The 26,074-nt window shown below is 41.4% G+C and overlaps 2 protein-coding genes across 10 annotated transcripts in view; one reads left to right on the forward strand and one right to left on the reverse strand.

Moving 5' to 3' along the window:
• clcn1b (chloride channel, voltage-sensitive 1b) overlaps positions 1-12,590 on the forward strand; it is a 32,876-nt gene extending 20,286 nt beyond the window's left edge. Inside the window, exons 10-26 of the mRNA XM_077576339.1 lie at positions 199-277; positions 1,815-1,940; positions 3,917-4,001; positions 4,072-4,173; positions 4,695-4,779; positions 5,539-5,694; positions 6,793-6,862; positions 6,982-7,092; positions 8,232-8,445; positions 8,541-8,674; positions 8,786-8,967; positions 9,041-9,122; positions 9,565-9,647; positions 9,737-9,781; positions 9,868-9,972; positions 10,645-10,731; positions 10,867-12,590. Of these exons, the coding sequence (XP_077432465.1) occupies positions 199-277; positions 1,815-1,940; positions 3,917-4,001; positions 4,072-4,173; positions 4,695-4,779; positions 5,539-5,694; positions 6,793-6,862; positions 6,982-7,092; positions 8,232-8,445; positions 8,541-8,674; positions 8,786-8,967; positions 9,041-9,122; positions 9,565-9,647; positions 9,737-9,781; positions 9,868-9,972; positions 10,645-10,731; positions 10,867-11,268 (2,148 nt within the window). The 3' untranslated portion in view covers positions 11,269-12,590. The remainder of the gene's footprint in view (positions 1-198; positions 278-1,814; positions 1,941-3,916; positions 4,002-4,071; positions 4,174-4,694; positions 4,780-5,538; positions 5,695-6,792; positions 6,863-6,981; positions 7,093-8,231; positions 8,446-8,540; positions 8,675-8,785; positions 8,968-9,040; positions 9,123-9,564; positions 9,648-9,736; positions 9,782-9,867; positions 9,973-10,644; positions 10,732-10,866) is intronic.
• fam131bb (family with sequence similarity 131 member Bb) overlaps positions 12,423-26,074 on the reverse strand; it is a 34,109-nt gene continuing 20,457 nt past the window's right edge. For all 9 annotated transcript variants that reach the window (XM_077576329.1, XM_077576331.1, XM_077576335.1 and 6 more), the window contains 5 exons: positions 20,745-20,969; positions 19,220-19,360; positions 17,829-18,166; positions 17,406-17,678; positions 12,423-16,753 (listed from right to left, as the gene is read on the reverse strand). In XM_077576329.1, coding sequence (XP_077432455.1) covers positions 16,508-16,753; positions 17,406-17,678; positions 17,829-18,166; positions 19,220-19,360; positions 20,745-20,969 — 1,223 coding nt within the window. In that variant the 3' untranslated portion in view covers positions 12,423-16,507. The remainder of the gene's footprint in view (positions 16,754-17,405; positions 17,679-17,828; positions 18,167-19,219; positions 19,361-20,744; positions 20,970-26,074) is intronic.

A 26,074-nucleotide genomic window follows, 5' to 3' on the forward strand; every position in this document is an offset into this window, starting at 1 on the left:
TCTTGTAAAAATCATTATTTATTCACTTTATCCAATTTTACTTCCCCACTGTCACACGACCCCACCTTACCCCCCCCCCCTCTCCATCATCACCTGTTTTTATGTCTTTCTGTCCCATCAACCCCACCACCCAAAAAAACCCTATTGCCACACCCCCACCCACCTCCCTCCCCACCCTTCTGTTGTCTGTGTCAGTAGAACCCTTACGGTTACACAGATATTCTGACTGTCGGCTGTGCCGTTGGGGTGGGATGCTGTTTCGGCACTCCACTAGGAGGTACTGTACAACTTTGCACCCCTCACAACATCGCTTTTCAAAGCTCTTTTTGCAACGGATCCCAATTTATGAGATTTAATCGGTGATCAAATGCTTATCATCTTAATGACACTTTGCTGCTTCACTGGCACATGAATGATAAAGTGCTGACAAATGAAAATGCTGGGGAATTGTAATCGCTCTTGATTTTGCTGTTATTCTTCAACCTCCTTTACGCAGGATCATCATGTCGGCGGGAAAATTACCGTTGGTTTCAAAACTGATTAGCAGTCAGCGAGATTGGTTAGAAATAGTATTTGTGAAACTTTGACTGATGTTATATGGGCTTCGGGAAAAGAGCGAGCAGCGGTGGACAAAATATGGCTTACGGGTCACGTGCACTTCCGATCATCTGTCTTTATGATCTTGTGTTCTACAAAAAAAAAAATAGAGAGCGAGAGCAGCCTAAAAAAAAAGAATGAAAACATTTTGGACTTCATGATTTAATTCTACTTCTCCCTCTGGTGTGCCCACCTTGGCCACCAGGAGGCAATATAATACAGTCATGACGACACACACACACACACACACACACACACAAAGAAGACTAGTATTTCTTCTCGTGCTACTGTATGTAGTAACTAATAAGCTTTTGTTGTATTAGTAATTTCTGGTGGCGAATAACAAAAATATATATGTCTGTAAGTATTGTTATACTATCTGTCTGTGTTTTTCCACCGTTTATATCTAAATACTATTTGCTTCTAAAACAGCGACTATTGATGCTAACATTAGCATGTCAATGGCGTTTTGCGATGTATGTTAGCATTAAGCTAAGCGGACTTTACCAATGCTAAGCTAAGCTATGTGTTGTTTTGAATACACAAGGTGTAATTCTCTTCGTTTTGTGTTCAACCTCGAGTAGCAATAAATATCTTGAAGCTTCGTTTTTTGATGAACCGTTCACTTAACATGTCAACGGCGTTTTGCATTCTGTGCTAGCATTAAGCTAAGCACACTTTTCTAAGGCAAAGCTATGTGGTTGTTTTAAACACACAAAGTGTAATTCTCTTCATTTTCTGTTTATTTTTTCACAAAACTTCCACTTTGAGTGGCAGCAGACATATTGAAGCATCTTTTTTGAAGAATTGTTAATTTAGCTACTTAAACTCTCAAAGCAAAAAAAAAAAAAGCTGAATGATGGCTCGTATCTCAAAACTCACAAGTTGGGTTACTTGTATCTTAAGACACCACAATATTAACTTTCGGTCATCTAAGTCACTCACATGTGCGTGTGTTTGTTTGTGTGTGCCTATATTTAAGAGCTCACTCGTGTGTTTAGTGGCCCTCCTCTTGTGTATGATTATGCCCTCAGCTCTGAGTGTTTTTCGTCTCCTTCAGCATTTTTTAACTCTTTTCTCTCTCCCTCTCCACTTCGTCTCCCTCGCTGACCACTTCTTCCCTCATGTTTGTTTTCCCCTTAATCCTCCTTCTTCTCCTTCCTCCTCTGTCCTCCATCCCTCCTTTCGTCCCTCTCTCTCTCCTCTGCCAACACCAGGGGTGTTGTTCAGTATTGAGGTCACGTCTACCTACTTTGCAGTGAGGAATTACTGGCGGGGATATTTTGCCGCCACATTCAGCGCCTTCATATTCAGGGTGCTCTCTGTATGGAACAAGGATGCTGGTGAGACGCAGTTCACACACACTCACGCACACACACACTGGAAATACTGCAGTGCCGGCATTTTGTAGAAAGTAGCCGGTTGTGACAAGTCCTTCGTCTTTTCCCCCCCTCAAGTATAAATGTATAAGCAGCGATTTTGCACTATTGTCCAAATGTGGGGACACATATTGGGAGATTAGGATTATTAACAGAGTTGGCAAAAGTAATCACATTGTGCACTTAAGCGGAAGTACGGATACACCACTGCATATTAAGAACTGATCTGCGTAATCCAGTCCCCAGCAGACGTCATACATCATCACAGATTCAACAATACGTGAAGTCAATAGCATGAGTACTCTCAAGTACTGGTAGTTTGAGGTAGAATATACATTTTATAAAAAGACAACTTGGTTTTGAGCTCGTATCAATCACTCGTTTGCCCTGCATACACCACCAACATTAATAAGATTAAATAAATTGCCGCTTCCAGTTTTCAGCGCTCTAGGAATGACACGTGTTGTGGTATACTTTGGAAAGCTGAATGTGTCCAGGATATGAGGCAGAAAACTAATGTGAGACTCAAACAAAGCAGCTCTGCGGTTACTTTGGGTCAGTGGCATGATCAAGAAACGCTGGATCGTTACAACGACGTGGCATTGAGACAGAATGAGACTCGAGGTTAAATACGTGAGGTCATCCGATAATAACGAGGCGCAGGTGAGGAAGACACATTCAAGAGCAGGTGAGCGCAAGACGAGGAGGAGAGGTGCAGGACACACGCACACATGAGACAGAACAACTCGTATAACTCATAACTCATCTGAAATAAAACACTGTCACATCTACAGTGTTTTATTTCAGATGAGTTGTTCTGCTATATAAAGTCATAAAAAATTGTTTTTGCCCAAATACTTCTGGATGTAATTGTATTTTATTATTATTTTTTCAATTTACAAGATGTAGAGTCCCCCACCCCGATATTGGTTTATTTTGTATTTATCCCCTTTTTTTTTTTTTCAAAATTGTTGGGAATAATAAACTACATAAATATTAGTAAAATGTACAGTTTTATGGTGACGTTTCAATAAATGTCAAAAAATGATGTTAAAGTATTTGCTCGTTTATATTTGTTTATTTAAAATAACTTGCTATTTACTTCTAATTAAAGAAAATAAATGCATACAATACAAAAGTCAGAAGTGAATTTATGATTTTATCATTAAAAAGAACCAATTTTATTTGTTGTCCTAATATAACAATTTTAACCCTAAATTTGGTCAATTAAAATGGATTAATTGAATTTTGCATTAATTTATCTCATTAGTTATTGATTTAGTACATACTAAAATTAAAAAAAAGACATTAGTAAAGTAAAAAAAAAAGTGCACATCATTTTTCAAAAAATAGTAATACAGTATATTTAAATGAACATTTGTTATTTTATTATTAAAATTAACCATTTTACATACTTTATTTACATCTTTTTATCTACAAATGAGTGCCCCATCTGTTATTTTTAAGCAGCAAAAGTTTTTCCACTCCTATGCTAGATGATCAACAGTCTGCCTTACGAGGTCCCACGGCGGTTGTGTTGCTATTTGTTGGTTAGCAGGATCATGCAAAAAAAGCACTCAAAATTACAGCTTTAATTAAAAATGAAAGCTTTAATTCACATGCAATACACTTTTAGAGGATATTTTACTTCATTTCTCAGCGGATAGCCGCGTAGCTTAATGTCAAAAGACCAAATTGCATTGGAATATTAAGTCCAGTTGAAATGTAGAATCTGAAGGCTATCATTTTAGTTAATATATCACATTACAGCAATCCCCAGATAACGTGAAAATTTCACCTTGAGGGTTTGTGAGCAGACTGGGAATGAAATCAAAGCAATCTGATTTAGTTAGGTAATGAATTGTACATGATTGTATTGTTTTCTTCAAGTGAAGCTGATTGTTTTTTTGTTTTGTTTCCCCCCCCCCCCTCCCTAACAGTCACAATCACTGCTCTCTTCAAAACCAACTTCCGTATGGATTTCCCCTTTGACCTGCAGGAGCTGCCAGCGTTTGCAATAATCGGGTAACGCGTGCTCGTGCGTGCACATAATCAAATGGAAACGCATCTGAGGGATTCGTCTCTCGGCTTTCAGAATCTCGTGCGGCTTCCTGGGGGCGTTCTTCGTCTACTTGAACAGACAGGTGGTTCTGGTCATGAGAAGACCCACGGCGCTCACACGCTTTCTGACAAAGCAGTCAGTCCACACACACACACACTTACATGCACTTATATTACATCCGATTTTTTTATTCATCACTATATTGTGGACCCCTGAAGCATGAACTCAATCCATTCTAGGACCTTGGAGGATCTGCTACCGTCACGAAACCTTGATTAACTTTCCGCGTCTTTGATAACACGTTGAACTGAGATCTCGTAGCTTGTGACCGAATGCGACTTATGAGAAATGTTTGTGTCGCGATACCCACGAGCTGAAAGCCTCACTTGAACATCTGCTGACGTAAAGCACATTATTTTGCACGGCGCTTCTCTATGAGCTCATCAGTCTCATGGTGGCAGAAAGCAGGAGAGCTTTAATAACCTTTTGGCAAGGTATTCACTCAATGTCTGCTCCCCTGCGGCTCGACAATCTGGAAGCACTCAGCGCCGCCATTACGCGGGCAGGCAGAACAGATTTGATTCACTTTAATCCAATGTTTTTGTTTTCCTCGTATAAAGTGTCAGATGTGTGTTTGTGTGTGTGTGTGTGTCCAGTCGGTTGATCTATCCAGGCGCAGTCACGCTGATCATCGCCACCTTCACGTTTCCTCCTGGATTTGGGCAGTTCATGGCTGGCGAGGTGAGGAAGAATCGTCTCTCGCTAATACCGTTGTTCCTCAAATAGCGTTTAATGGACGCGAGTTACGATGCAGTTTCAGACTCAAACACAATAGGTGAATATCTGCGATAAAAGAGACCACATCAAAAAAAAAATTTTTTTTATCTGTCTATTCTATTCTATCCATATATTTGAGTATTATGTGGTCTATTTACATGTGTTTCTGTCTAAATTGTGTTCAAATAGTCGCGCTAAATGGATTATAACATCGCAACATCGATGCTAGTTTTTTTAACCCACTATAGCATTTTCCATTGTAGGTTAGCATTAAACTAGCAGACTGTCCAGAAAGTGTTTCTGTTAGGTTTAATTTGACAGTAAATGTCAACTAGGAATGGCATTTAACAGTTCAAAACTTTTTTTTTTTCACTATCTGTCAAGTTCACTAGCACTCTTATCTCAGATTTTTGCTCACAAGTCAAAGCAAAAAAAGTCACTTGTAAGTTAAGGTACGTTGAGGTACGACTTTTTCTCCAGCTCAATCGTGACCCTAATCAAGACAAGCTCCGTAGAAAATGGATGAACGGACTAATTTATCGTGTAGCTTGAGAAGGTTGTACTATCAGATCATTTTTTGTTTGTCATCTCCTTTGCCAAGTTTTGCCGGTGGCGATAAGAGCAATGATCAAATGCACCGATCCTCTGCATTTTTATGGAATTTCACCTTTCTGTGAGATGAGTTTTGGAGTTTTACAAGCAAGTGTCATCTTCCTGTGGCAGCTTATGCCCAGAGAGTGCATCAACTCCCTGTTCGACAACTTCACCTGGACCAAAATCTCAGCGTCCGCCCCTCCGCCCGGCCTTGGCCGCTCGGCCGTGTGGTTTCACCCTCAGGTCAGCGTCTTCGTCATCCTCCTCCTCTTCCTCGTCATGAAGGTGAGCAGCGATACACACTCAGAGGCCACAACGTTAAGTACACTTGCGCAATAAAATACAGAGTTCCAAATAATTTGACATAATTTAAATTATGAATATGCTAAGTAAACATTGTTTATGTACAAGATAAACAAAATTAAATTGCCACCCTCACTCTTTACTCATTCACTCCCAACCATTTTCACTGAAGCAACCCCCTTCGCCCCTGGCAGTTTTACTGGATTTTGACTGATTTTGTAAGGCCCACAGAATATTGTGTTCTATTGCTATAAAAACATGGAACCTACCAAAAGAAAGATTAGAGTCTCTTCTTTTATCAGGGTAAAAAAAGAAAAAGAAAGTCTATTTCTATCTGTTTGTTTTAAAACAGTGGGAATATAGCTTTTTGCAACATGGCCCTGGTTGATCTCTTATACTCTGCTGCCACCTGCTGGCCGTTTTTGTAATAAATTCACTTCAGTTCAGAGGCTGCATCAAAGCCTTCTGTATGCTCTTCTAGCATTAAAAAAAAGTATAAATACGTCTTTGGAAGCATGGTAATATTTCAAATAGAACGTATTTATATGTTTTTTGGAGCAAATGAGTTAAAAAATACTATATTGGTAAAAAAAAAATCCTTCAATTTAATTTTTTTTTTTTGCCATGTCCAATTCGGCTCTCTAGTTGGTGTATTCTTATACAATTGTCTTGCTATTCACGCTTAAAAAGCATTTTGTTGCTAATAAATTTAGTTGTTTACCCTGAAAAAAAGTAAAAGTAATACTTCGTCACCCTGTTAAAATAATTGCCTAAGTCATTTTTTCGCAAAAAAATCATATAAAATATGTTTTTGCCTAAATCATCTCATGATGCAAATGGTTCAATTTGTTGTGTTTCCTGAAAAATCTGAAAAAAAAAATGACTTGAACACATCTCATGAAAAAAGAATCCAGAACTGGACATGGTGACAGATTTTTTGGTAGAACATCCTGTACAATAGGAGTTGTATGTCATTTGAGTGTGTCGTTGTATTGTACCTATTCACGTGTGAGGAGTGAGTGTGTACACAACCTCTGGGATTGCTCTCCATCCTTCCCTGATCCTGTTTTTATGTCGCAGTTCTGGATGTCAGCAGTTTCCACCACCATGCCCATCCCCTCGGGCGCCTTCATGCCAGTGTTCATATTAGGTAAGAGGATTTATTATTTCTTTCTTCTTTTAGTGAAGCAAGCGTAGTTACCGGTCGCTGACCTTCAGCAGCTTCTTTTGGTTGGTCCTCACCAAGCGTGCCTTATCTCGCTCCTCTAGGAGCCGCTTTTGGTCGCCTCGTAGGGGAGATCATGGCCACTCTGTTCCCAAATGGAATCCTATTTGACGGGATCGTGTATCGCATCCTGCCGGGAGGCTACGCCGTCATCGGTCAGTCTCGGGCTTCCACATTGTACTTTGCACTTGACCTTCTGCTGGAAAATGAAATATGGCCTCCAAGGGATGATGACTGTGACCTTTTTATAAAGCCGATCACAAAAATGTTATTATTATGGGAGTGGATTACAAGATTATTTATTTTAACTTGCTTTTTTTTTTTTTTTATTCAACTCAGTCATTACAGTACTAGAAATTATATATCTTTTTTTTATAATATATTTTTTTAATTGCCTCAGTGGAAATCCCTTTTAATGAGTGTTTTTTTTATTATACTGATTAATAATCCAACCTCAAGAAAAATAAATAAAATTAAAACAATTATTTTTAATTATTTTTATTATTTATCAAATTATTATAAATCAAATAAATAAACACTATTGGTTATTTTATATCATATTATGTATATTTGTATATATAAAATATATCTATTTGCATACATATAATGCACTTTTTTTTTTCTTTGCTTAAATGTATTTTATTTCTTTTGGGGAGCCCCAAAGGCACTGAGATCAAACATAAGGCCCGGGGGCCATATTTGGCCCCGTCACATCATTTTATGTGGCCTGCAAAGGCAAATCATATTTGTTGACTTCATGTTTCTTGTTAAAATATAAAAATTGCATTTTGTCTTCACCCTTAACTCATTCACTCCCAGCCATTTTCACTGAAGCAACCTCCTTCGCTACCGGCTGTTTTACTGGATTTTGACAGATTTTGCAAGGTCCACAGAATGTTGTGTTCTATTGCTATAAAATCATGGAACCTGCCAAAAGAAAGATTATAGTCTCTTCTTTCATCAGGATTTTTTTCTATCTGTTTCCGTTTTGCAGCAAATAGCATTAGAATATAGATAAGCTGGCTCTACTGCCACCAGCTGGTCATTTGTGTAATAACTACCATTTCTTCAACGGTTCTTTGCAGTTGAGAGGCTGCATCAAAGCATACTGTATGCTCTAGCATAAAACCCCCCCATTAAAAAAAAACTTATAAATGCGTCTTTGGGACTCTTAAAACAATTAAAATAGAACATATTTATACGTCTTTGGGAGCAAATGAGTTAATAACGATGTATTGCAAGCCTTCTTTTCTTTCTTTTTTTTTACAAGATGATCTTGTGCTCCCTGTACCAGGCGCGGCCGCCATGACAGGAGCGGTCACTCACACCGTTTCCACGGCAGTGATCTGCTTCGAGCTGACGGGTCAAATCGCCCACATCCTGCCCATGATGGTGGCGGTCATTCTGGCCAACATGGTGGCCCAAGGTCTGCAGCCTTCGCTCTACGACTCCATCATCCAAGTGAAGAAGCTGCCGTACTTGCCTGAGCTGGCCCTCGGGCACACCAGGTAGGGTTGGCACCCACATGTTATGAGCCGAAAAGGATGGTCGTGTTTAGTCATGTCCATTGTGGTGTTTTTTGTTTTGTTTTGTTTTGTTTTAGCAAGTACAACATCTTTATGGAGGACATCATGGTGCGCAAGGTGACGTTCTTGTCATCTCACTCCACCTATCGGGAACTCAATCATTTGTTGGAGACTACCACACTGAAAACCATCCCCCTTGTCGACTCCAAAGGTTAGGGATGTTAATAATTTGCTAAATTAGGAAATATACTGTATATATTGACGGTGTAGTCAAAAATGGCTACAGACTTGCCAACTTTGCGTTCCTTTCATGCCTGCAAAGAATCCATGATTCTTCTGGGCTCCATTGAGAGGATAGAACTCCAAGCCGCCACCGACTGGTGGCTCTCGCCAGCCAGGCGGGTCTTTGAGAAAGGTCAGAGTTCACCGAGCCAAGTCTCCAAAACCAGCTGGGAGTCGTTCACCTTCGTGGATGAGGAGGGCGGTAACGAGGGGGGGGACAAGGTGAGGATGATGAGGATGGATCGCTACGGTGTCGTGCGATGCAGATGAATATGAATGTGTGTTTTATTTTCAGAGTGTACCGGTGCTGGATGAATGTAACGGGCCCATCCCATCCCCCAAACCTCAGGAACCCGCCAGCAATCACACAAGCTCAGGTAGCTCCCCACACGTCTCAATTTTGATTTCCTCCAGTTTCCTGTTTTTGTGGCCAGTTGCGTCTTCCTTGACAATCCCGCCATGTTTTTGTTTTTTTGTTTCTTTTAGTTAGCAATTTTTTCATTGTGTGTCATGTGACTCTCTTCCCCCAAGCTAGTTGTTATCTCTTGTAGTACCAAGACTGGCCTGTGAGAGGCAGCATGGTGCCACAGGACATCCAGGCTGCCAGAAAATACAAAAAAAACGTAGTAGTAGCGATAGAAGAAGATGGGTTAGCTATTAGCTTATCCAGCAATGCCATTGTAGAAACAAAACAAACTCTTCTCACTGTCATTTTTTTACGGTGGAAAATGTTGGCCCAATTGTCGGTTTGTAACTCACTTAACATCTTATCCATTAAACTGATGCTTCTTCTCTACGTTTATATGTTGACATCTTCAGACAAGCGCAAAGCTCCTTCTGTCCGGAGGACCCTTCAAAGGCTCTTCTCCTCGTCATCATCGACCGGGCAGACTGACGCACAGGTACGTCACCCTGCCATTTGCCATTTTTGGACTTGTAGTATCCAAGATGGCAGCTTCATTCATATTCTTTGTTTTATTCCTCCGTCCAGGAAGCAGCTCCCCCGACACTGACTGACACCATGTCGCCAGACGAGGTACAGGAGCGCCAGCGTTTTAGAATTATCAGCTAATAAGTCAAGTTAGCGTATGATAAGTGTGGTCCTGTCATTGGCAAACGCAGATCAAAGCCTGGGAGGAGGCCGAGATGGACAAGCCAATGGATATGGAGCAGATTCGCATTGACCCCTCCCCCTTTCAGCTGGTGGAAAGAACGTCTTTGCACAAGGTAAGAAGCAGGTCAAGTGCCAAACAGTCGCTTGGTGAGGAAGACCATTCAGATATGATAAATACAGTATACAGTATGATATTGTATTTTCTTGAGGTCCTCAAAAATGAACCTCTTTTGTGAAAAATTCCAGTTTTATTTTAATAAACTGGTTTAAAATACAGAAATTCATAGTAAAAGTTCTTAACAGTCAAAAAGTTAATGAAATCAAGGAACAGAGAAGTTCAAAGGATTTCTTCCAAAATAACTAACTGGTAGCTCCCTTCCTCCCTGGTTAGCTCCCTCATTTAAACCATGCAAATGTTATTTTATTTTTTTAAAGATTTAAAATCGAGACTTGTTTGCAACCCAAATTGTCCAAATTCAAACCATGCCCAACCCTAGTGCTTGGTTGGATTTAATTAATGTATTAATTTTTGAGAGAGAGTTTTGAGATTGTGTGCCGCAAACGGTGGGAGAAGAATTTCACACACGCTACATATACATTATGTGCCATCTGACTTGTATGCAGCACATTACTCCATACATCGTTAATAAATGTAGGTGACGTGTTTAAGAGCAACCACGCAAGCAAAATGCTGTCACATTCCAATACATTTAACACTGACTGGACGCCCCCTCACTCCCCCCCCCCCCCCCACACCCCTCCTCCTCCTTTCTGTTGTTACTCAGACCCACACTCTGTTCTCTCTGCTGGGTCTTAGTCACGCCTACGTCACCAGTATTGGCAAGCTGGTGGGTGTGGTTGCACTCAAAGAGGTAAGAGTCCTTTTTGTTGTTTTTGACAGTTTGGATCTTGGACATAAATGCGCCTCACTAAAAAAAATTGTGCATGCTTATGAATTGACGCTATTTCAAAAAGTTGACTTCAGTTGTCTTCTTCTGCTGTCCCAGTTACAGAAAGCCATCGAGGGCTCGACTCGGAGCGGCGTGAGGCTCCGCCCTCCTTTGGCAAGCTTCCGGGACGCCAGTAGGAAAACCAAGAAGCACCAGCCGCCCTCCTCCACCGCCTCCTCCCCCACGTGGGACCGGGACCTTTGGGGCGAGGGGAGCAGGAGGGACGGGGATCTGGTGAGGAAGGACGATTCCCGAGGGATGCCCGCCCGCGACGCCCCGTCCTCGCCCGGCAGCGGCGGGGGCGACTCGGCCGGCGTGCGCGAGCCGGCGTCCCCGTCCACCTCCTCTCCCTCCTCACCCTCGCCCAGCGACTCGCCGGGCTCGCCCAGCGGCCCCGTCCTCACGCTGTCCGCCCTGCATGAGGAGCGGGAGAGCGAGGAGTCGGATGAGCCCATCTAGGAAGGGCGAGTCAGGTCACAAACTTTGCGCTCTCAGCGAGCCAACTTTTTCTACTTTTTTTTTTTTCACTCTTCAAATCTCAGGTGCCTTCCTGTGTCTTTTACAAACTCTTTTGACATCTCTGTCTTTCTATACGATGCAGAGCTACGTCAGCGTCAGCTTATTTTCACCAAGAAGCTCCATGAAAGACTGGCAACGCTTAACAATGAAATATGACAAGATAATGACGTTGACCTCGACGAGGATTGATTGTTTACTGATTAGGGTTCATTTAAATGAATGATTTTACTATTATATAATTGCTCTAAAATCACCCATAATGGTCTGTAATTTTTAAAAATAAATGGGGGAAAATTATGAACAATTTATTTTAATTATTCATTGAGACCTCTTCCATTCTACTCAATATTGAGGCTCATCCACTAGGAAAAAAACACCCACTACCCATTATTTCAAGGATAGGCAACTTGGAGAAAAGAAAAAACTCATTATTTCTATGTATATATATATATATATATTTTTATTTATTTTTTACAAACCCAAAATATTCTTCTAAAAATGTCTTACATGGAAAAAATGCAAATGTCCAAAATTTAAACTATGAAAAAATATTAGAAAAAAATCTGCAAATAGGCAAATCTGCTGTTGCTGAACTGCCAATTTGCAAGAGTGGATTGTGGTTTTAAGTTGTAATATCACCAATGACCACTAGATGGCAGACATTGCTGCCTTAGACTACAACACGGGTAGGGCTCATAATTTCTGGTGGATTTGCAATGATATGCAGGACAAACATTGTACCTCCAATAATATTAAGATTTTGAGTGAGTTTTTTTTTTTTTTTTTTTTAGAAAAAGAGTTCTTAGTCAGTTTTATGCCATCCTTCAATGGTAAAATTTATGCAAGAGCCCTTTTCTCTGAGATAGAAAAAATATATATAATGTGGTTATTTTGTTGTTTGCTTCAAACCATTTGATAATGGGTCTTACCAAAAACGAAATATATTAAGAGCACGTACTTTGCCCATATTTAAAAGTGTGTATCACTATCAACGTGAACATCCCTGATTGAAATGCTTCTCTTGTCTTCAGACAATGCAAGGGCAAAGCAGAGCAGGTCTAAAAAAGACAAACGCACATACAATATGCAGGAGCTGTTTGCTTTGTCTGTTTATTTGCTCCACAGGTGGAGACCAGAAAAGGAGTCGCAGGGGTGGGAGGAGGTTCGGTCGTGCAGGAGAAAGGAGGAGGAGGACAAACAAAACAGATGAAGACATTAACGGGAAAAAAAATTGGAGACCAGAAGGAAGAAAGGTCCATCAAGCATGCGTGAGTGCCAATTTTTATACACACTTTTGCACAGGTGTATTGTAATTTCCCACAAGCCGTGGGTCTTGATGTTGCTGATTGCCTCTAATATCCTTTGTTCCAAAAATGTTTCCAATGTTTTTTTTTTTGTTTTAACCGTCTTCTGACATGACAACACATACACACAAACATAGAAATACACACAAACACGCATAAAGCGGCAGTGGACTCATACGAAAGGAGAACGAGAGAGAGAGACGTGGTCCTTAAAGCCTTTACATCCACAGAAATCAATGTGGCTTCTTATTTATTCATTCATTGAGATTTGGATCAACAAAATAAAAGCAGGAATTCAACCCTCTGCCTCCCCCGCCCCATGCATGTTGCCTCTTTGAGGTGAGCCCATATAGAACCGAAAGCAGCATCTAACGAGACCCTTACAGAAACATAAAAGGGTCACATAAAACCGTAGATTCTGTACAAGCTAATCCTCCCTAGTCGCTCAATAAATAAATGAATATGTGCCACTGTGTAAAGACATTCTGTTCGGAATGCGCTAAACCGACGCCAAAATTCAACTTTTAATCCCTCAGATTTTTTTTTCTCGGCGTCCAAGTGCACACAAAAAATTACTGGGTTGATTTCCTAACCCACTCGCTGGGGATTTTGAAGGGATTGGGTTACTTTTACCCAAGTTTGGGTTAAGGGAAAAGTTTCTTCTTCTTAGAAAATGTTGGCAATATAATTATTCTTATTTTTAAGAACAGCTACACTTCTTGGTAGCTTTAACTTTGACTTCACATCTTGACCCGACGTGAAAGGTCAAATCCTCAACCCAATCCGCTGGGTACAAATAACCCAGCATTGGCTCTGTCCCTTTTGGCCCCAGCGCTGGGTTAGCCACTTCACCCAATTTGGGTTACTTTTGAGCCAGCAGTTTTAAGAGAGCACGACTTTACAACCATGACACCTATTCTAGCTTCAGGGATTTCAAGTAGAAAAATAAACATTGTCCTGACATTGCATAAAGAAGCCATCGATACATCAATTCATTCGAGTCAGTAAATTGCTGTTTTTTATACAGTATATATATATATATGTATATATACAGTATATGTACTGTATCTTAAAAGGTCCTCACACAATCAACAGGAGGAGAAGATGCTCCCCGACAGAAAAAGACATGGAAGGTTTCCATGCACGGAAAGTCTCTTTAACGCCGGCCCCTCCGTATTCCTCACAGGAAAATAAAACAAAATCAATGCAAAAGTGTGAGCACACAAGCAACTGCCTCGCAGTAATCACACATGAGCAAGGAAGACGCCTTTAGCTCCGCCTCGTCTATTCCCTGATTGGCTGATTGGGCAGCACACGTCCGTCGTAGGCGCAAGGCAAACCCACACAAGCATGTTTTCGTCGCCACCTGAATGGAACCCACACACAAACGCAACGCGGGCCTAAATTGTGAGTTAAGGAGAAAACACAACATAAAGTTAAGACCAAATGGTGAAAGAAAAAAATTGGACCTGATCATATTTAATGAGAAATTTGTGAGTCTAAGCTGTTTTTCCTAAATTATTTACATCTATATAACACGAGCTGACACTGACAAGCCGGCCTTGTGCCTGCCTATTGCTGGTTACAATTTGGATATTCATGTTTTAGGTCCAGAAGCGTTTTTTTATGATGTTTGGCTTTGTAGATCGCCGTGATGGAGATGGGATTCAGTTGAAGACTTTGAGATTTCATGCAAAAGGACAGATGGCATTTACCAGTGAGGAATTAAAAGTCCCGATCTCTCAATTTTCAGGGACTCAAAATAATCAGTGACATGCTTGTAAAAATACAGTACCACTATCACTACTGACGATTTCCTCCTTGGAGATGCTTTCACTGCAGCCACCTTCACTTTTGTCTCCAGTAAGAGAAAAGCACGCTCTATTGGCTCGAGATCCGAATATGCAATTTCTTTGCCTTGTCTCAAGTGTGGCTTTTCACAACATCAGCAGAAGTCTGGGGAAGCGAGGCGTATCATTGTCAAAATGTGCCGTCAAGAATGTAAATCGGACGGAAGGATTCCAACAAGGTGCAAACAACTGGTACCAGAGACATTTTTTTTTCAACTTTGGAAAGCATTTCACAACATGTGGAAAATAAACTAGAGAAATCATATGTACATAACATATGTAAGAAATGCGAACATTCTTCAATAGTCAAATTGGTCGCCTGATCTCAACCCTATAAAGCATGTAGCACATGAAGGCGGAGCCTGTGAAGGCCTGGCAAAACATCTCCGGAAAGGAAACTACTACTAAATAGACTACAACCCACTAGTATGATTTGATGGTGGAAAAAAAAACTTGAAAAAAGGCCCCGCTAGCCTAATGTTAATGCTAATTAGCATTATGCTTTAACTCTTTTCACAGTTACATCTTCTTGATCCCCTGCATAGAATGACTAATATTAGTGCCGCACCGATGATTTTAGAAAAGAGTTGCAACATTATAAGCCCCACTTGAGTTCTGGAACAACATTTTTTGTTTTTGTGGGGAGGGGGGGGGGGGGTTCCTTTCCATTCATTTCAATGGGAAAAGATGTGAAAATATCAAAATTGATGTACCGCGTTCTGCATCAAATGGCTCTAATTCCTGAATGGTAAATGCCTTCCTAACTTTTGTGAAACCGCTCAGGTGAAAGCCGAAAGTCTCTATTCGAATGGCATCTCGTTTTATTTTTGCGGCAGTGCAAAAACGCAAAATCCCAAAACTTTCATTGCCCGCAGAACTTCTGGACCGGACCATATGTAGTCGTTAGTGGTGTTGCAGTCGAGCCAACAGTGGATTCCATCTCAACACACAAATCCCTTGGAAAACGTCCTGGTCCAGGCCAGTACATTCAAATAGTAATCATCATCATCATCATCATCATCATCATCATGTGAGGGTTGGCGTTGTCAAGTGGCGGCGTTTTGGTTGTTGAAAGCTTTCAAGAGTGGACCTCGGCCAACATCAACAGTTCAGAAGGCAACCTCAGATGGGTTGGATTGCATCAGTGCAAAAAAAAAAAGAAGAATAAAGAGAGCTTTATCTTTCATCCCCATCCCCCCCCCCCCCCTCCATTTTATTGTTCCACGCCACTACGAGCTTACTGCAAATCCTCCGTCCCGCCACCCGCACCCGACTATGGTTCAGTGCAAAGTCGATACAGTGCTGTATAGTGCAGGTACTCCATAGGAACATGCATACAGTGAGACAGAGTAGGAAGCACACTTATCTTTACAGTACAATCCTTATCTGTGCAGTGTTATTGTGTGTGTGCGGCGTCATGGAAGTTTTCATTGTGTTCATCATTTGGGGGGGGGTTGCGTAACTCATTAGGATGTAAGAAGGGGGGAAACACGATGTTCTAATGTGTAAACAAAGTCGCCCCCTCCTCCTCCTCCTCCTCCTCCTCCTCTGACCTCCTCCATTGAAGGAAATTGTTAATATTATACACTTAAATGTTTTTTTTTCACACTTGCACCTTCACCCCATCTCACATTGTTATAAAATTATTCCTATTATAATGTTTTAATATGTTAGGTCTTCGTTATAGGGTGATGGGGTCGCATGCATGTATCCGCTGCACAGCCCCGCCCCACGCCCCCTCCCCCCCACACGCACTGCCTCCCCCTCCCTCCTGATCCCTGATGGTAATGTCCGTGTTGCTCCTCATCCTCTCGTCTTGTGTTTACCTTTGGGATGTAAGGCTTACAAAGTTTGTTGCATCAGGTCTCCTCATCAGCGCAAGTTTCAAACAATCCATCTTGCCCGGGGAAAAAAAAGTTTGTATTTTTTGATACCTGAAAAGCAACATGATAATAGATAGATATTGTATTACTACGGCTGACTCCCGGTCAGTTTGTATGGACGAGTCACGTGGCAGCCAGGAAATCAGTTGGTTGCCATGGAAGCGGCCGGGCCCTCTTCCTGCTGCCCGGCAGCCTCTTCCTCCTCCTCCTCCTCCTCCTCCTGTAGCGTGTGAGCGAGGCTGGCCGCCGTGGCGTCGCAGGCCCTCGGCTCGCCCACTGGCGAAGCCGGGGGTTGCCCCGGACTACTGCCGCCTGAGGCGTCCCCCGGATGCGTTGGCGGAGTCAACGTGGACGACTCCGGCTCCATACACAGTGTTATTTCTCCATCCTTAGGTAGATAGATAGATGAATTGAGTTGAAATGAATGGCTATAACAACTAATTTTTTTTTTTAATCTTCTGTGCATTAACATTATTAATTGAACACCAATAAAATTAGACTATGCTAAACCGTTAGCAATCACGATTAGCATTAGCGCGTTAGCAATGACCATTTAAGGTAAACAAACACTAACCACCACTTTGTTCACACATACATCATTATATCTACATGAGTTGAATTGAGTGGATATAACAACTAATTATTTGTATCTTCTGTGCATGAGCATTATTAATTGAACATCAACAAAATTAGACTATGCTAAACTGTTAGCAATCGCGATTAGCATTAGCGCGTTAGCAATGACCTTTTAAGGTAAACAAACACTAACCATCATTTAGTTCACACATACATCATTATATCTACATTACATATGTAATAGTGTCTTAAAAGTAACTGATAGATGATACTTGCATGCAAAAAAGGTCCGTATAGAAACGGCGCGCAAACTTGTTTCCAGTAGAGCTTCAAGGCGGACATTTTTAGTCGACCTATTTTTAAAGTTGACTATCTGACTTGGACGACTTTTTCCCCCGGCCCTATCGGTACTGTAGATAAATAGATGCCGTATAGCCCGTATTGTAAATATAACGTGAGCTCACCTTGACCTCCTCCTCTTCCTCCTGCTGCTCCAGCAGCGGCGAGTGTTCATTCCCCACCAGCTCCTCTCCGGCGGGAACGCAGAGGCCGGAGCCCGGCTCCACCACGGCCGCCGCGCCCATGTAGCCTCCGGCCTCCACCTGGTAGGCTTCCATCTGGCCCGTGTTCCACAGATCCACCAGAGGCGGGTGCACTTGGTGGACCAGGCTGTGGATGGTGCTGTTGGGGGTGGCTTGCAAAGAGTGGTTGGCGCTGTGCAGCCGGTGTTCCAGTGACTAGGAAAGAAAAGCGTGTGGAGATTGGGGTCAGAATGCGAGCGAGAAACAGCTGTTGTGGTGATTGACCAGGTAGATATGTTGTGAATGTGTTATGTAAAAATCATCAGAAAATGAAGTACACTACTCAAGTTGCCCAGGCACGCTCACCTGTTGCTGCTGATATTGCAGGAGCTGCTGCTGCTGCTGGTAGTGCTGCATCTGCTGGAGCTGCTGCAGCTGCTGCAGTTGGCTCTGCTGCTGGAGGTTAAACTGCTGTTGCTGCTGCTGCTGCTGTTGCTGCTGCTGCTGCTGCGACAGGAAGTGAGCGGCCGCCTGCCCGTCGTAGCCCTCGGTCCCCACGAGGTAGGAGCCGGCCGGGGGCGACGCCACGCCGGACGGGTCGTTGTTGATGGGCTCCCAGGCGTCCGAGGAGGAGAGGCAGTAGTGTCCCTGGGAGACGTAAGTGTGAGGCCACACCTCGGCTGAGGAGTGGTGCAAGATCTGGTCTGGAGGGAAAATATGTTTTTGAAGAAAAGGAAAAAAAAAGGAATGTGTGTTTTAAAAAGCCTTGTCAGTTGGATGTGGGTATTCCGTGTGTGTGAACCAGAAGTCACACAATTTCAAATTTGAGCAAAATTGTTGTGAAAGACACACTCCAAAAGTCACTAGAATGTTTTTTTAAACCGCGGTCATGGATTAAATCGCACAAATAATAAGCATTATGATGCGAGACCACATTACAAGACCTTCGTTCAACGGAGTATTGAAGGTTTCATTTGTCTGATTTGATTTTCTTTGTGACTTCATCGCAACACTTCCAGAGAAGCCGAACGATACAATACGATACTACAAGACTCAAGGAAATTAAGTTTCTTCCGATCTCCCCAAAAAAATGAAAGAAAAGTTCAAAGTTAGAAAAATTATTAGTGGGGCCCGCTCTTCAAAAAAAATAAAAATAAATTGACAATAATATATTGGCAGGTTTTTTTCCCACAAAGTTTTGTAAAACAATCCTGCCTGTAATTCAAATACTTATTGTATGTTTTGAATAACAAAAAAAAGTCACTTGCTTCATAACATATATTTTTTAATTAATTGGCCAGTTAATCAGTAATTGAAATTTCATTCTGCCAAATATCTGAATTTCAATTGGCCTCATAATAGCCATATTTGTTAATAGCGGCACCATAAATGTGCATTCATGAATTGTCACATCATATGACGGCAACACTGCTTTCTGTTTTCCCTCAAGAGGCACATATAAATTGGACCCCAGAGTAAAAACAGCAAAAAATTTAAACTCGGAGCTTGTTATTTTTTGCCTGTATTTGATTTAGGGATCGTGGGATAATTTCATGCAAATGAAGCATCACAAACCTTTAGGTTGTAAGGACAACAACAAAGCATAATGTGAGGCTCATTAAGGCTGACTTGCATGCGGGCTAAACTCTCCAAATGTGCTATTTATGCAGATCTGGGACTTGCAATTTGGGGGGTGGGGGGACGGGTTCTTAACACCGCCACGCTTTAGGATATTTGCCTTTGCCAAACTTTTTTACCTCGACTTGTGATACTCTCCTGGTTGACCTCGCTCAGATGCGCCACGCTGCCCTGGTTTGATCCCGACCGAGGGCTCTCGCCATCCATCGACGACCAGGCCATGAGGGTCGCCTGGGAGATGGCAAACTGCTGCAGGATGCCTGAGGTTAGAAAGCAAAACACATGCCGAGCCTGTAGCGTCGTTGGCTGAATGACTGTCACGAATACAAAGAAATTCAAAACAACATCACAATGTCGTAAAATGCCATTTTCAATAGCAACATCAATTTTTGGCTGGCTAACACCATGCTAGTGTAAGGTTGAGAGTTCGTTGGTGGCTAATGGAACACTCTTTATAAGATGAGAAAGAAAGATGGAGACGGATTTCTTCTGGAACAACGAGTCACACATGCAGCTACAGCGGCAACACTTCCTGCCAACTTACACTAACCAATCAGGAGCAAGCAAACTTTAGGTAAAGGCAAGGGAATGAGAACAGCAGATTCAACACGTCAATTTAGCTACTTGTATGGGAAAACAAACAAACTAATCGTATAAATGTGTAAATAATAATTCTGGAAACATAAATGTTTATGTAAATATATATTTTAACAAATGAACTTAAATCTTACTCGTTTCTGAACCTTACACTAGCAACAAACGAAAGGGAGTTCAAACTTGGACGCCAGACCTGAAAGACGACCTAATTTAGCGCTAGCTAGGACGAGGCTAGTAGCAACGTCGATGGATTTAAAATGGACCAAAGAGGGAAAAAAGAACAACCTTTATCCTGCCATTGTCCAGGGCAAAGAATCCTGGAGGTTAAAGTAAGTTATTTTAAATTAAAAAGGTTAAACTTTCCGTGTGTTGAATTGATGCGCTAACGCACCGTTGTAGGCTACACTATGTGAATATGGCTTTGTTAACGTAAAACCAAGCTAAAGTGCTATATAAGTGCCCTCCATTTACTATTTTGATCAAATTGGATTTGTTGGACTGTGACATTTTTTGGGGCAAAAGTGCAATGAGTAACAATATGAATAGCAAATGCAGATTTATTGTGCTGAATCACAATAACAAAATTGAGGAGAGGAAAAAAAAAATTCTTTCTACTTAAAATGGAAGTCAACCTTAAACATTTCTTGACAATAATGTGACCTCACTAGTCTAAACATGACATTCTGATTAATATTACATTCGTGAATATGAGTTATGCAGCAAAATCCAGCCGTTTTGATTCATCTTAGGGGGCGGCCATCTTGCCACTTGCTGTCGACTGAAGATGACATCACAGTTGCTCAGGCCTCAGCCCAGTTAACAACCACCTGTTTTCTGAAGCTGCGCTGGGATTGGTTGTTACCTGAGACTATGAGCAACATTGATGTCATCTTCAGTCGACAGCAAGTGGCAAAATGGCCGCCCCCTGAGATGGATAAAAATGGCTGGATTTTGCTACTTAACTCATATTCCACTAACGCAATACTAAACAGAATAGCATATTTAGACATGTTATTGTCAAGAAACAATTTTTGGGGGTTTGCCAACCTGCGGCGAACCGGGCCTCCTTCTCGCCGTCGCTCAGGTCGCTGTACGCGTCGTTCTCCAGCCGCCGCTCCTTTTCCCGCTCTTGGGTGGTGATGCGGGACTGGGGGATGCCCCCCACGCCCACTGTCGACATGCCCCAGTTTTGCCACTCAATCATGTGGGCGACGCGGCCCTGCGCCATGGCCGTGGGTTTGGTCACTCTTTCCTTCATGGTGCGCGTCACACCTGAAGGGCGGCGGCCAGACGAGACGAGGAGGTGATGGATGGGGACGCGTCATTTCCAAAACGGAGACGAGGCATGTGGGCAAATAGAAAAGAGGGGGAAGGGCAGACAAAGGATAGACGCGTTATTTCCGAGTGTGCATGGCGGTTTGGTGGCGGATGTTTTGATGGCCTGTCAAAATACGTGAAGCCGTCGGGCTTCGACTGATATATTGCTTTTCCATTTGATGTTATTGAGCAGCAACTTTTGTCTTTCATTATGATTGATATGATGTTATTACACGCTCTCACCAGACACTTCATTATGTACACCTCCACAATCGCGTCAAATCAAAACCCAATACCACATCATGCGGCGTTTTGATTGACACATGCCGGAGAGGCACCCTTTCAACAATATGTTGACTTTTGTTTGTAATATTTCGATTTATCTCGATGACATTCAATCATGAGACTGAGAGGTGTTAAATTAGAAATAGATGAGAAACACCTCTCTGCAAATAACAATCAATACTCCGACGTCTCCTCGTTGGATTGTGCTGGTGTACTTAATAAAGTGTCCAGTTTGTCAATTTAGCGTCATCAGATTCTCCTTTTGAGATTTTTCAGTAGATACAGTAGCCATAAAAAGTCTACACACCCCCATTTAATTGGCCAAGATCTTTTCCATCGTCAATGTGACCTATAACCTGTACAACTCAATTGCCTTTTTAATCTTATTGCGAGGGCAGGTAAAAATAAACTAGAGAGATAATGTGATTGCAAAAGTGTGCACACCCATGACTGTAAATGTGGCTGTGTTCACAATTAACCAATCGCATTCACACTCACGTTAAATGAGAGTCAGCACACACCATTAAACGTGCCGGATTAACTCCAAGTACATTTCAGATGTTCTAGTCGGCTTTTCCTGCACTCTAAAAACAGTTGGGTTAAATATAACCCAACGATGGGTCAAAAATGGACCGATCCTTTACTTGGGTCAATTTGACCCAACTTTGAGTCAAGAAATGGGTCTTTTAGTGTAAAACCACTAAATATCGATTTAATCCTTTACTTGGGTCAAAAAAATTGCGTCATTTTGTATAAAACAACCCAGAAAGTTGGGTTAAATTGACTCATGAAGTGGATCGGTCCATTTTGGATCCATAATTGGGTTAGTAGTGTGACCTTTTACCAGAAGCCTGATGCGCTAACATTGACTTTTTTTTCTAGACTGATACCAGTACGATTATTCTCTACAAGCAACTACCGTCAAGGAGAACTTACTCCATGTCAGATTTATTCATTTATTTTCTTGCCTCAAGTATCGGTGACTGGTATCTGCAGCCTCCACGAGTGCCCGATACCTTAAAAATAAAGCTAGTATCAGTTTGATACATGTGGAAAAATGTGTTACAGTCTTAATTTTAATATTACAAAAACCTGGCATTTGATCAGGGGTGTGTAAACGTTTCATATCCACTGGACAAATGAAAGTCATTTTGTCTCCGTGTACAGTATTTTTAATGTTGCAATTTGTAAACCATTTCCCCCTTATTAAATATTGGTATCTCTTCTAATAGAGTTATGTGAGCATACGGTTCAGTCAAAGCCCGGCTGCGGTTAAATGAGGGTGTTCATGAACATGGATTATGAGAATAGCTAAATGACAAAGGTTATGGAGATGACATTCATGTGTTGAAATGAGACGGAGCCGTCCTGGCCTGAGCAGGAAGGAAGGAAGGCAGGGATGGGATGGGATGGGATGGGATGCATGAGCGCTTGTCTGTCTGTCTGTCTGTGCATGACGAGCTGGAAGGGGTTAATTGGGGTGACGTGACAGCTTGGGCAGGAGTAACGAGAGGTGGGCCCGCCGACACGCTAGCGCCCGAGCTAAGTGGGAAACGTGCTTAGCGGGAGAAATTCATATCCCGTACCCGAGCTCACGCCACGGCGACGCTGAATACTTGACTGTACAGCGCTTGGCTGTTGTGATGCTCTGCGATGGAGGCGAGTGGATGAGATGAATAAATGATGCGGATGTTTGTGGATGTCCACACAGTGGAACGGCTCGCACTGCACTCCAATAAACTGCACTGCAGAACACAACTAGCTCAAGCCAGTGGCGACGAGTGGCATTAGGAGCAGGTGGGCGCACCGCAGACAACTGGGAGGGCTTACGGGAAACGTTGATTGGAAGAGTGATTCTAGTAGTAAATTCACTTTAAAGGGCCGACATACTCAGCAAAGTTAGAACAGGAAGTATTTACTGGTTTTCATACTTTTTTTCCCCTTTTTTAGTATTATGCCCTAATAGGTGTTTTCGTACTACGACGGCGTATTAAGGCCACGTATAAAAATATATATTTATTAGAGGGCGGGGGCAATATTCTGATAAGGTGGCAAATTTGCGAGGAAAAAAACTTGCGTACTCCTCAGATGTTTTGGCCAATACTTTTTGGTCGGGTTTTCAAATAAGGAGATAGTAATGGCTTTAACCATATGATGTTAAGCATTCGCTCTTTGAAGCGTTGCGTACGGCCAGCGACAAAGACGCCTCGCTTTGCGAAGGTACACACCCTGAGGATCAAGCATTTAAGTTCATTTGTTCAAATAAATATTTATGTTTTCATAATTATTATTTACACATTCATACTTTTTTTTTTTTTTGTACAAGTTAACTCTTTGACTGCCAGACGTTTTCAGAAAAGGGATGCCGTGGGTGCCAGCCGATTTTAAGCATTTTGACTGATCTTTCAAGGTCCATAGAAAATTATGTGTTTGGACTATGGAAACACACATACTGCTAAAACAAGATTGGACTCTCATCTTCCATCAGAAAAAAAAAGTTTGTTTCTACCTTATTCCGTTTTTGAGTAATCAACAATAGAAAATGGTTAGTTTCACCTGTTTTGAAAAAAACGTCTATTAACGTCTTTGGCACTCCTCCATTGGATTTTACGAAACGTTATTTAACGTTTTTGGCAGTCAAAGAGTTAAGTTGATGTGTCGAATCTGCTGCGCTCAGTCATTCACTTGTATTGACCTCAAGTATGCTAGCTCGTGATTGGTTAGTGTTTAGTCAGCTGATTGGGGATCAGGAAGCGTCGTCGCTCTAGCTGCGGTGAATGACGAGTAAAGTTTAAATTAGAAATGAATCCGTCTCCATCCTGCCTTTTCATTTGATAAAGAATGTCTACGCTGTGTGTTCTTCTTTCTGTTTTTTTTCTTGCAAATCTGCTACTTTATAAACTCGCAAATTTGCCACTTTATATAAAGTCAGCGGCAGTAGCCCACTAAAATAATATATTATTATTATTACGTGGCCATAAAAAAAAGTTACTGCAATAATGATGTTATTTTTATGTTAGACCGATATGTATTTTTTAGGGCCGATACTGATTGGTAATCAAGGGGTGGCGGAAAACATCCAGCGATGACTATTTGTCATTCATTGACGGGGGACGTCCGTGCGCACAAGTTAATGATTGCTTGCTGGGGGAAAGCATGCGCATTCAAAGTCACCACACGCCAACTTACGTTATCATCCTTCGTCTTTGAAGCTAAAATGGTTTTGGAACGATTCACAGTAATTATCTTATTTTCCTCTTGCATGGCAAATAAGAATATAAATTGATTTATATTTCAATTAATCTCTATGGGATTTAACCAATTGGAGATTAACAAGCCTGAATTGTTTGTATTTGACTTTAGAGGATCCGCCGTATAAAAAAAAAAAAAGCCTCCTTTTAGGGCTGTTATTTGAGTCATGTTTCTGTCAGCCCCTCATTTGACATTCAAACACCCTTGCGGGGCATATGCCAATTTCGTCACACTTGACCAATTCTGCCGAACATTTAAGGTGTCACGCAAATGTGGCGTAACCCAGAAAACGGATCAGAGGGAATATGGTGGCTGCTAGTTTACTAATTTCATGTTTTTTCTATTGATGTATGCTAGTTTGAGACAAAATGTGATTTTAAAGGTATTCATTAACTTATACAATTAATTATAGACAAAATATTAACCTTTCACCGCTGAAAATGCCTAAATGAGTCAAGTACTAAGTTACCAAGTAATACAAGGCTGGGCGATAAGTCGAAACATAAAATCTAAAAAAAAAAAATCAGGTATTCAGGATGATTACGATTTTAATCGATTTTAATCTAATAAACCCAACAAATGTTTATTTAAAGGTTTCATTTATTCCAAAATAAGTTTTGTGCAAAATTTTCAGACAACAATAATGTATACTGGTTCTAAATTAGTTTTAATATAAACTTAACATTCATAGTTTGTGCTTAATTGCCACAATTAACTCATTCACTCCCAGCCATTTCCACTGAAGCAAACCCCTTCACTCCCGGCTGTTTTACTGGATTTTGGCTGATTTTGCAAAGCCCACAAAATATTGTGTTCTATTGCTATAAAAACATGGAACCTACCAAAAGAAAGATTAGAGTCTCTTCTTTTATTAGGACAAAAGTATATTTGTATCTGTTTCAGTTTTGCAGCAATTAGCATTAGAATATAGCTAAATTTCATCATTATTCACAAATCAGTTAAAAACAGTGAGAAAAATTGCTTTTTGCAACATGGCCCTGGTTGATCTCTTATACTCTGCTGTCACCTGCTGGCCGTTTTTGTAATTACTGTCGTTGCCTTTACCATTCACTTCAGTTCAGAGGCTGCATCAAAGCCTTATCTATGCTCTAGCATTAAAAAAAATATATATATATAAAGCATGGTAATATTTAAAATAGGACATATTTATACGTTTTGGGGAGCAAATAAGTTAATAAACCACCCATCCAGCATCCTGCCACTTGTGCAAAATTACAACTCACAGTCACATCCGGATGTAACAGAACATAAAAACAACAGCTTTGAATAATCCAGACGACAAAGCTCGATTTCACGAGTTAGCAAATTTTCAACTATTTCAAAAAGAGAATTAATCGAATGAATTCGATTTATTGCCCAGCCCTAGTTACCGGCATCGCTATTAGTGACTAGTAGGGTTTTCGTCGTACTATATGTAACCTAGCTAAGCAGTTGGTGCCCCACCAGTTTTGCTCACTCTCCAAAACGCCACTGGATGAAACAAAAAAAAAAAACTGCACTGA

The sequence above is a fragment of the Vanacampus margaritifer genome, chromosome 9, assembly GCF_051991255.1.
Source record: "Vanacampus margaritifer isolate UIUO_Vmar chromosome 9, RoL_Vmar_1.0, whole genome shotgun sequence".
NCBI lineage: Eukaryota > Metazoa > Chordata > Actinopteri > Syngnathiformes > Syngnathidae > Vanacampus > Vanacampus margaritifer.